Source organism: Drosophila gunungcola, unplaced genomic scaffold (assembly GCF_025200985.1).
Source record: "Drosophila gunungcola strain Sukarami unplaced genomic scaffold, Dgunungcola_SK_2 000001F, whole genome shotgun sequence".
NCBI lineage: Eukaryota > Metazoa > Arthropoda > Insecta > Diptera > Drosophilidae > Drosophila > Drosophila gunungcola.
The window spans coordinates 13740465-13752326 of NW_026453197.1; the positions used below are offsets into that span (position 1 = coordinate 13740465).

Here is an 11862-nt window from a genome sequence, read left to right on the forward strand (position 1 = left end):
CAGATATACGCGGGCATAGATTGAACGTAAATTCCTCAACTCACTCAACTCCTTCATCAATTATGATTATTTACATGTTGCTCTTCAGCACGCGCCCCCTTGGAAATGCCCCAATTACCAGTGATTGTTTCTCGACTGGTCTGAAATTGCATCGCCTGATCCCCCAATTGTTTGTCCAAAATGTCGATGGCTTATCATTTAATGAACTGCCTGGCCAGGAACAACATCAACACAATATGACTATTGTACTTATGGCAATATCCCCATTTTATTATCCACTGTGAGCTGTGTGTGTATATTCAGGCATTGGCTTTTATTTAACGCGCTAAAGTCGGCGCTTATTTTTTTATTTAGGTCAACTTTATTATATGCACATAATTACAAAAGCCCACACACTGAGCCTCCGTGTGTGTGCTGGCCGGAGATAAAGCATTTATGAAGACAGACATGTGGGAATTGCGGTGCTGGCAGGGCAAACAAAGTGCCATCGGGGGGACATCCTTCTGCCTTCCGAGTCTCATTTATTTGCGCTGTTCTAATAATAAGAAATAATGTCGTTTCATGTCCTATTCCAGCCAGCTTGTCCTATTGTCTATGTCCTGGCTGCTGCTGCTGCTGCTTCTCCGTTCGCCAGGACGCTCTAAAGGCCCAAGTAAAATATTTATGCGACAAAAGACAATTTTGGATTTATGCCCCTCTGTGTATGTACTTCGCTCACATCCAACCACCAGCACTAAAAGCAGCTGAGTTTGGCTTTTTGTTCCTCTAGTATTTTTCCCTTTTTTGGCCGAACAGGAACTGCTCCATAAATAGCACAGCCTTGTCAGGCTCTTTCGTGTGCGAATTTATGTGGCAATGGGCAGGAAATTGTATGGCTACACATGGCTCGATTGGGGGAGCATTGTGGCCTGAATCTGGGACAGCAAACTAATGTGTGCTAACTTTAATTGAAGTTCATTTGGATGGACGAAAGGCTAGAGCATTACATCCTCTGAATGTTGATGAACGTTTTTTAAAACTGACACCGATTAGGTTTCAATTCCTTGATTTTTGCCATATTTCAGAAGCTTTATTTAGTTACTAACATATGCCAAGTTCCATAAAACAAAATTCAGAAATTCAGAAACACAAATTTAACTGCTGTTTGACTTAATTTGAAGATGTGTACACAATTTGATAAAACACTCTAACGAAATGAAAAATGCTGTTTATGCCTATTAGGTCTTTATATATTTATATTCTTTAAATTTTGTATACAATTTTTTATGTCGACTGACATTGTTATAAAGTAAATAAAATAAAATGGCCGATCTTACAGTTCCATTAGTACATTTTTTTTAAATTATTTAAATAAATAATATATTTTTACATTGTCTAGGAAATCACCACAACTCCCAGTTCCCTACACAATATTTGGATTAAGTTGCTTAAATTTGCATCCAATAATCCACGGCCAGATGGGGTCATCGGTTAGTCTTAGCTTTAGCTCTCATTTCCACAGAACTCTGGCCGTTTGCCACACAGATGTAAAACAGAACAAAATTGAAAAGTGAAAGAAAATTAAGAGTGGTCCTTTCCGATCTATTCGGAAATGAGCAGGAGAACGTTACGGCGGCGACGCTCCGCTGGTCAGGAGCATCATCTACCGCCATGCATCCAAAACTCCATTTCCATACCCTGCGAAGGCACCAGGCGCGGTCGCTTCCAAAAGGTGGACGCATATCCCTCGATCCGAACGATGGATTCACATTTCGACCCCACCAAGGACAGGGCCAACGGCTGGTTGGCCAGCTCCGTCGAGGCTGATGGCCGTGGGCGAGCCTTCGACATGGTCAAGGACAACGTGCTGCTCGCTTGGCAGCAGATTCCACACAAGGACACGTTGGGCTTCTATGGCATCGGCTCGCCCACCCACCAGCCCGAATCGGTGGTGTTCAACCGGCTGATTTCGTCCTGTCTGGCCAAGGTCAGCGGTGGCGTCTCCCGGCGGCACCGTCCCAGAAATATACAATCGCCACTTTCAAGTATTATCCCAAGCCCTCAGATTTGCAAGCCCTTCGTTCTCAATCGCCAGGCCTTGCAATCGCAGCTGCAACAGATGCCCCATGTTCAACTGCAGCTGGATCCGCGAAAAGCTTTAGAGACATTTTATTGTAATGGTCCTACAGATCCACATGTTTCCTTTGCGATAAACCGCCGAATGGAGGAAGTGATCTCCAGGAATCAAGCCCTCAAAACGGATCCTAAGCCCAACAAGAAACCACATAATGAGCGTCCACGCCACTGGTTTTGTCCCATGGACTGTGGCGAAGCTAGAAATGTTTGGACTCAGTATGAATGGGCCAAATACAAACTGGATCCACGTCCCTTAAACAAAGAATTCAGGGAATGGCTCCAAAGACAAAAGGAGCAGAAGAGCCCCGAGCCCAAGGATTACGATGAGTTGTACAAGAGGTTTTTAAAGTGCTTTGAGCCACAATCTTCGCCAGATCCACTTTGCAAGATCTACGAGGATTGTTGCAAGCCCAAGAAACCAAAGGAAAATGACAATCAGGGAGGTGCTGATGGACATGGAGGCAATGGTGATGGTTTTAAGCCAGGACCACCTTCCGGTGATGATGGTAAACCGAATGGCGAAGATAAAACCGGAACCGGAAATGAAAATGGAAATGGAGATGAAATCACTGGTGAGGAAAATGATAAAGAAGATCGCAATAATAATAATGGAGACGTAGGCAAGGAAAACGAAAAAAATAGAGATAACAAAAAAGACACACTCAAAGATAAGGATAAAACTAAACACAAAAATAAAGATAAGGTTACAGATGAAGACAAAAATAAAGATAAGGATACAGATGAAGGCGAAGACAAAGATAAAGAAAAGAATAAGGATAAAGACATGGATATATATAAAGATACAGATAGAGACAAAGACAAAGAGAAAGAAAAAGACACAGACAAATACATAGAGAAAGACAAAGAGAAAGACAAATACAAAGAGGAATACAAAGGCAAAGAGAAAGAGAAGAAAAATGAAAAAGAGAAAGAGAAAGAGAAAGAAAATGAAAAAGAGAAAGAGAAAGACAAAGACAAAGACAGAGGGACAAAGGAAGAGGAAGACAAACATCATGAAAACGACAAAGACATAGGTGAAGAGAAGGATATAGACGAGAAACTATATGAAGAAATAGATAAAGACAAAGGAAAAGAGGATAAATTGGATAAAAAGAAAAACCAACAACCAAAACCGCCAACGGAGTCCGAGAAAGGAAGGCCAAGTATGATACCAAATTTGCCGTGGGCGAACGAGCCCCAAAATCCCAGCGATGAAAGTGCCACAGGTGAAACCGATGTTCCAGCAGGATACTTGGAAACGTTGGAGCCTGAGGTACCGAAAGACCAGTTAATCGTACCGCCCAAACGCAGGAAAAGGTATAAGTGCAACAAAGAGGATGCGGGCAAGCGCAGGAAGTCCTGCAAACCGTGTCCGCGGCCGAGTTGCGAGTGTAGGATCTGCCACTTCCAGGATCGCCGCGATGAACCGGAGGCTCCCTTCATGCGGGATATGAGGCGGCAGGAGCAGAGGCGCCAGCAGCGTGCCTACTATCGCCAAATGTGCCACCGGGAATATATCCGGAATCGATGTTGCGAGGAGGAGTACCGAGCACCCCCCCACAAATGCGATCCCATCTGCTGCGACAACTTCCTGTGCCGCAATCCCCGTCTCGCCAAGCACTGCGACTGCCTTGCAGCCGTACAGGAGCTGCAGAAGCTGCTCTCCGGCGCCAAGGATCAACAGAATTACGCCGGACCGCTGCACTGCCTCGAAAATCTGCGCAGGCGCGTCTGCCAGCGGATGTGCGATTGCATATTGCCTTAAATTAAATCGGAGTGTATTTCTTTCACCGTGTTTTAGGTTTTTTTTTTGGACCGACAATAAGTCATGTATGTATTTTTTATAATTCATTAAATCATTCACTTTGAATCAGTATCGGTGTTAATCTCTTAATAATATAAATTAATTTAAAAACCTTAATTAATTTTATCCCAATAAATTAACTTTTAATTAGGTTTCTTAACTTAGAATGATGAGTTTATAAAATTAATGCCCAAAAAAAGGTTTTATGAATAAGAAAAAAAGGAGAAATTCACATATTTTATCTTTTATTGCAAATCGCAATACATCATAAACATTTTTTTCCATTCATATTTGAAAAATTACAATCAAAACGAACCCTGCCAAGTTATCTATTTATGATCTCATCGAGAATGAAATGATTGAACAATTTCAAATGACTAACTTCCCAAGCCGCAACATTAGCCCACTCAGCCATAATTCTGCAAGTACAAAACACTTATGACACAAAACACATTCTGCCACTCTGCACACAAATCCTGAGCGGCAAACTCAAACACAAAAACACAAAAACCTTAAGCAATACCCGAGGCTTGGCTGAATCTGGCCAAGCCGGGCATTACAGCCACTTTATTTTCAATATCGAATTTCCCAAAAATTTTTCAACAGCCGCAAACACTTGAACATTTTCCCAGCGCTCAATTAAAGGCCATTAGGCGGGAGTCAGTAGCAGGGAAAGTTGGGGGGGAAAAGTCCACAGTCAGCTTTCATAAACCACCCGAATCCCCTTACCAAATCCGTTGCAATATGTGTGCTATGTATGGCCAAAGGATATGCTGGAAACACGCATTGAATTTCGCAGACAAAGAACACAGGCTTTTGGAGAATTCCCCCCCCCCATATGCGAAAATTCACATGGTGGAAATCTTCTCCCCTCAAAAATTTTTACCCCCTGCCACATTACTAGGCAAAAAATGTTTTGCTCCTCAGGCATGGGGAGTAATTAAAGTTTTGCTCAAGTGTCGATAAATTATGCGGAAGACGCTCTATGCAAATGACTTACAACAATACGAGCAGCTGCCAAGCGTGGCTTGACGAACTGACAAGCTGACAGACTGGGGGACTGACAGACTGCCGGACGGACAGATGGACGGAAGGAAGGAAGGTCGGACGGACGGACGGACGAACAGTTGGGCATTCTTTCAGCCTTCGAATGACAGGCACTTCATCATCGTGTCCTTCGGCGAGCGTGTAATTCATCACGCGAACAACCGCAGCTTCCCGCCCATCCGCAAAAGTGACATGACATGTTGAGCCTGCAGTTTGGCCCAAAAAGGGATGTGAGGGGGTGGGGGGGCGGTTAATTTTCCATCTCATGGAGGCGGCGAAAAGTGGGGGAGAAGGCTTTAAGTTCGGTGAGCCGCTTTTCGTGTTGAGGCATGGCAAAAGGAATGCTATTAAGCAAGTTGACATTAATCGTTCTGACTTCCAGCGGTGGTAAAGTCAAGAGTGGAAGGGAGGGGGTGCTCCTCATGTGCTTTGGTGCTAATGAAGCTCTGGCAGTCAGTAGGCTGCCGGTAATGGGAAAACAATTAAGTATGTAACATGCAAATGACGAGCTCTAAAAATCTTGTCAAAATGTTCGTCATGCATATTGATAAGTTTAGGGAGTGGCTCCTAGAAGAGCAATTAGTACAACCTCCTTGGCTGTCGTCGGTGAATAAATATCAGCTTTAAGATTGGCAAAGATTCCCCCATGGCACACACATGTTAAGAGATTGCTAGTAGCACTTAATCGTAAGGTAAAACTTTACTAAGTTCATATATTTCAGTTGTTTTAGCTGCTGAAAATTAATTTTTTATGGAAACCAAACTTGCGTAATTAAATTTATAATATATACAAGATATCAACATAAACCAATATATTTTCCGTTACAATCAGTCTTAAACACACACAAATTATTTGAACAACAGAAATTTTGATTTTATAATGCACAATAAAAGTCCACCTTCTATATTTTAAGACATGTGTAGCTGCCCAGTCAAAAAGCTTAGAATCTACATAAGTGTGGTATTAATTCTCGAATCCAATAAGCCATCCTCAATAATGAGCAAATAAATATGCATTTACCTTCTTGGATGAGAGTCGCTTTCATGAAAATGAAGATGGCCCAAACAAAAGCCTAGTTAGGCCCACGAAACTACTCCACACAATCAGTAGTTATATGCTTAAATCCTAATTTATGCTGACAATAGGAAATTTGTTAGTGCAGTTTGAATGATAAAACGCATTGCGAAATGGTAGAAGATAACCAATAAACAGGATTACGCATACGTTCAAGCCTCTAGTCTGATTAAACTACTGCACATTTTCGTATATATTTATGTTTGCTTAATTAATGAACACTAATTCCCATGCTTACTTGCCCTCCGCCTTAAGTCCTGGCTTTTCCACCCACCTAACTTAACCAATTTCCTATTGTTCGGGCCCAGGAGCAAATTTCAGTTAGTAAAGATACTTGGATCTATGGCCTGTATTGTTTGCGGCAATCTACACATTAATGTTAATGCAATTATGAAATTCAAACCTTGTTTATTTGTGTGCTAATAATTCCGGGGTTTTGATTTAAGCTTACCAAATAATTGCTGTAGGTAGTTTGGTCTTATCAAAACGCAATTGCAAAGCTAGAGCAATGGTTCAATATTTATTAAGTGTGTACATAATGGTATAACATTTCAAAACTGTTGTGAAAATCTCATAGAGCATTAATTCAGTACATAATAACTCTCAAGAAATAGTGTAATTATAAAACACTGAAATTTAATTTATTTCCTTTTTATCATAATTATATTCATTAATTAATTCATTAATTCAGTACATAATTACTCTCAAGAAATAGTGTAATTATAAAACACTGAAATTTAATTTATTTTCATTTTATCATAATTATAATAATAATAATAACAATTATGAAAAACTACTTCATAGCATTTGTTAGCATATGGACATTTTTATATAAAATAAAACGTTATTGTTTTGCTTTTTAACCTTTGTTACCAATGATCATAAACGAAATAATTTTAAATCAACAATAAAACTGAAAATTGCTTACAGCTAATTTTATTTTATTGAAATGGGCTTTCCCTCGAGATTTCCTCAAAAACTTTTCCCACAGTTTACTCTCTTAAATAGCGCTAATAATAAGAATGAAGTTGAAGTGCCTTTTACGAGCGCTTGCAACGTATGACGATGGCGATTAGCATTAAATTGGGCCCAGACCCGCACATAAAACCATTTTATATCCTCGCACAAACAGGTGAGGGGTCCAGGAAAGAGGGAAGATTGAAAGACACAGTTGACACTCCCTACCACCAAACCCCCCCACACAACAAGGTGCCCAATTTTCGGCAAGTGTTTTGGCTTTTTATTGCCAGCGTGTCCCATCATGCCAGTGCTGCTCCTTAGATGCCGCAGTTGACTCTTCAAAATTGGCCAAAACATAAAAATTGTATTAAGCCATAAAATGGAGCGTAGAGTGTAGAAATAAAAGTAGCCAAAATATACATAAAACGATTTTATATGCGGCTGACAGACAATTGAATTGACTTCTTGTACTTTTGTACTCAAAGGCGTGTCTTGATTCTTCTATTAAACTCCATTGTTCTGGAAGTCATAGCTTTATCTAAGTTCCGGCTTTCCCATTTTTACTTGGTAGTGTAAACGAAAAAAAAAGGAATCTTCTGTTCGAATTTTTTCGAATTTCATTTCATATTTTCTTTTCACATCCATTAGAAGTTGCTTAAGGGTATATGCGCATATCTTGTTAATCCTTCTGCTAGTAAAAAAAAAGGTTATTCCCTATGTGATTTTCAATTTTTGTATACCCTTTAGTCAAGGTTATGCCCTTTAGTCAATTTAAAATCTATCTTTTTACTATATTTATGTTCTTTTCTACATTTTGTAATCTACAGTCTTACAATAATCTAATCTTACCTTATGATTAAAAGCGTTATAAGCTTGTAGTGACTAGATTTTTGACTGCCTTATTTATTGTAATTATAATTTCATTAAATAAATAATTATTCATTGTGTCTAAAACTATTATTTTTTAAAGGGAAAATAATTACTTACCTAAACGGTATTTCGTAGTCGCATTTTCACATGCCTCATTTTTTTTACTGAAGTCCTCACGATGTTTGTCATTTGTGAGTTGTGTGATGTTTGTGTGAGGGGAGGTTGGACCACTTGAAGCTGAATTCCACCCGACACGGAGTTTGCAGTCTAAAGTCAAGTGTGTCTGTTCCGTGGCCCTGCACTTGCCCCAAATATGATTTCAATATTTTTTCTGCTAAGAACATTTCAATTTATGTTCTTTCAGTTCTGGGTTTTGGGTCTTGCTCAGTATGCGAATGGCTGCCCCCATTCCCCGTGTACTTCGGCTTAGTGCAAACATAAATCGCAGAGCATATTACACAACGTTAGATGCGTGCCCAGCATCTATGTGTAGGAGAAAAGAGGTCCTGCTTCTCCTTTTTTCCCAACAGTGTTTGCATTGCAAATGGCTGCAAACGATGGTGGGGCAGCGGATTGAGTAAGCATAGTTAGGGTTACGGGAACAAAGAGCAAACTTTTTACGCTACGATTGTCCTGTTGCTGCACTTGAGGGGATCGTCAGGAAGGGAAGAGGCTTCCCCCCAACTAAGGGACCAGCTTAAGCTTCTGTGGGTAGAGATGAGGGCACCGGGGCCCAGGAACCCAGCACGCTCCGATTAGAGCCAGACAACGTGGGAAACTGTTGAGCTATCAATATTAAAAAGGGAGCGTGAAAGGGATTTTTAAAATATTCATTCGTCCTTGATTAGTCTTGTTCTGCAATCAATCACTGCTTTGGAAAGGGTCGAAGCTCAATATTTCTTTATCTGCTCCTTCGAATGGTTCTTTTAGTGTTGTTGATGAAAATGTAACAAATGCCTTACTTGTTTGGAGTTTAAATGATTTTGTTAAAAATTATGAAATAATATCAAGAAATTTAAATGGCTTAGATTTTCCTTAAGTTTTCATTCTTTCTGAACTCAGATGTTTACATTTAAGTGCCTTTGATTTATAATATGAGTATAGCTAGTTAATTCGTAACTAAATTAACCACGTTACCACGTTATATTACATTTATTCAAATTAACTAGAGAAAAAGTAGAAAAGTTCATGTGACAGAAACAAATAAAAATGTTAAGTTTTAACTGAAAATGTAATGCATAAATAATTAAATATGTCCCTTTTGATAGAGTAGAAACTATTTTGATAATATTTGATAATATTTTTGATAACTTTATTGGGGTAGTCGTGAGTAAAGCCAGCTAATCAAAGCGATCCCCAGTTCGTTCGTGTCACTCTGCAATCGCCATAGCCGAGATAGTTTCTGGGGGAAAAGAGACATCCCCAGTCAGTGGTTCGCCTGCTGAAGCATCCTGGCTGCTCCTCGTCTACGTGTCCTGCCTGCCAAAGCATTCAAATTGTTTACCGTATGAGCGGGGTGCGCACGTGAAAGCCAAAAGAAAATTGTAGTAAATTTTAAATGGTAAGGCAGCCAAAATGTGCAGCAACTTCGGCTCCGGTGCTCCTCTCCGCCAGGAGCCAGAAAGCAGGAGCTGGGATCCAGGATCCAGGATCCAGAATCCAGGAAGCAGGAGCCCTTGCCTTGACGCAGTGTAATTTATTGGCAGCACGTTTATCATGCCGTCGACTCGGCCTGAACCTCATGCTCCTCCTCAGGCTCCCAGGCACTCGGAGTCAGCAACTCTCGCCTACATGCAGTGCAGTCTCGTCCTTCTCCCCCAGTTCACCACAACTCATCGTGTTCCCACTCCCTGGTAAGCCCAAAAAATGCAGCCATGCGCCGCATGCAAAAATTCCTACGCCTAGGCATGCACTAAGCTTTAAAACGTGATCTTAAATAAAAAATACAATTTCCTAAACGGGTTAAACATTTTTGAAATAACAATACCTGTCTGTTTTTCTAGCAGCTTTTTTAAATCAATATACATATAGGTTAAGTATTAAAATTTAAATCTCAAAACATAAGAGATTAAAAAACGTTTATGCACTTATAATCTTACAAGTTTGTAAATCGATTTAAAGTAGTTAATTTATTTAAATAAATTTCTTAATAGTTCTAAAATATTAATTTATAATAAGTTGAATTAAAAAATATAAGCACGCTAGAAAATCACTTCAAGAACAAGTACAACTTTTTTGACACATGGGTTGAATGAATTAATCTTAAGAAGCTTACAATTTTTTAATACAATAAAAAGTTTAAAAATTGTTAGCATAAATAAAAGTCCTTAGCGACTTAAGATTTCATATCCCTGCTGTTTCGCCGTGTAGTCTCGACTCAGAGTGCTGCAGTTGGATCTGTTTCCGCCTCTTTTCCTGCCGCCAGCTTGCCACAATATTTGCACAAATTGCATCCAACGAGCGGCGATGGCGATGGCGGGCTCGGGCACCTTTTCCACATCCTTTTTACTTACTTTTATCGCTCGGGCCAATGTTTGTCGAGCATTTTGAAAGCCGGCTCGAAGCCCTTTTCCCATTGTTTGTCTACGGCAGCGGAGTCTGCAACATTCATTAAAATGTTGCCAATGTGTTTTTGTGGCAAATTGAAGCTGTCTGAGGCCTCCACTCTCGTCTGGGCATCTGGGATATGCATTTTCCGAGTAGTTTCATATGCATAAACATGAGGCAACGGATTAGGCAGCAGGTGGATAGGTTTTCAGGCAGGAGATATGGCAATGATTGGAAATCAGAAGTCTCTAATGGCTGTGTTAGGTGTTGCGGTGGAGTGGCTAGAAGCCTTCTAAAGCAGGGAAGCAGAATTGCTGCGAAATCTTTTTCAGTCTGTTTAATGCTAGCAGCAAAATCATCATTCAAAGAAAATCTTTAAATAAATTTATTTAATTTTTACAACAAAATAACCCATAATTATTATTTATTCTTAAAAATGTAGGTATTCAAAATGATGCATTTTTTATATATTTTGGGTCTTTGACTTAATTTCTTGTCAAATGTCTTTGTGATATGGAAGTATCTTCCGCTTCTACTTGGCATATTCATCTTCAAGCTCTTTTTGTGGCCTTTCTCTTTTCTTTTCTGACAGTCTCTACATTCAATTGCCTGGCATCCAACATGAGCAACTGCATCTAATTGTTATTTAACTAAATCATAAACGTTTGCAATTAAGACGGCGCCTCAACCCTCCACTTTTTCCATGGCTTTTCCCACAAACTGTTGACACTTTGTTAGCAATTAGTCTGGTCAATAGAGTGGGAGAAACTGCGAGGAGGAAAACTACTACTAAACTGGGCCCGAACTCAAGTGGAGCTGACAGGAGCTGAGTTGGAAAAAGTGCCTGGACCAGGCATCGCCTCAAATGTGGAAAATTGCAGCAATTTTTTGCCATCTAATTGGGGCAGTCACAAAAAGGAAATGACGATGGCAAGAAATGGAGGAAACAGCAAGAGGAACAACAAGAGGAGCTGGCGGGGAGAAGTAGAGGATCCTGGCCAGAAAATTAATTAAAATGCTGACTTCTTTTCTATTTACACAACAAATTGCGGCAAATGCGCATAAATCAAATTGTTCGCACCATTCGATGTTTGCCTTTGCTGTGCCATCCATCCCCCAAAAAATATCAGACCGAAGGAAATTCAATTTTCCATGCATATTTCATGTGTTTGTGTGTTTTTCGGCGTGTTTAAAGCCGCACTCGATTGTGCCTCTTGAAACAAACCCCCAGCCAGCCAAAAAACCCCAGAGCAACCCAACCATACGCAAGCCAACAGGTTTTTCCCACTCATCGTTGGTGTTTGCGGGGGTCAAATCGGTGGAAAACAAAGCAATGCAGCGGAAAAAAAACCAAAAGTTTGAGTCTTAGAACTAATGAATACCTAACAAGATTTAAATACATATTTTGAGTTTCTGAACAGCATTTTCTTGATGAAAAAGAAGT

At 40.1% G+C, this 11862-nt stretch overlaps 1 protein-coding gene across 1 annotated transcript; it reads left to right on the forward strand.

The window, feature by feature from the left end:
- Positions 1-1496: 1496 nt before the first annotated feature.
- On the forward strand, positions 1497-3929 carry LOC128261399 (zinc finger CCCH domain-containing protein 13). Its single transcript, XM_052995077.1, has one exon. The coding sequence runs from the start codon at positions 1592-1594 to the stop codon at positions 3878-3880; it is 2289 nt and encodes a 762-aa protein (XP_052851037.1). The 5' UTR covers positions 1497-1591; the 3' UTR covers positions 3881-3929.
- Positions 3930-11862: the final 7933 nt, after the last annotated feature.

What these genes read in the sequence shown, in the direction of transcription:
- LOC128261399 (XM_052995077.1), top strand. Translation starts at nt 1,592, where the DNA reads ATGAGCAGGAGAACGTTACGGCGGCGACGCTCCGCTGGTCAGGAGCAT.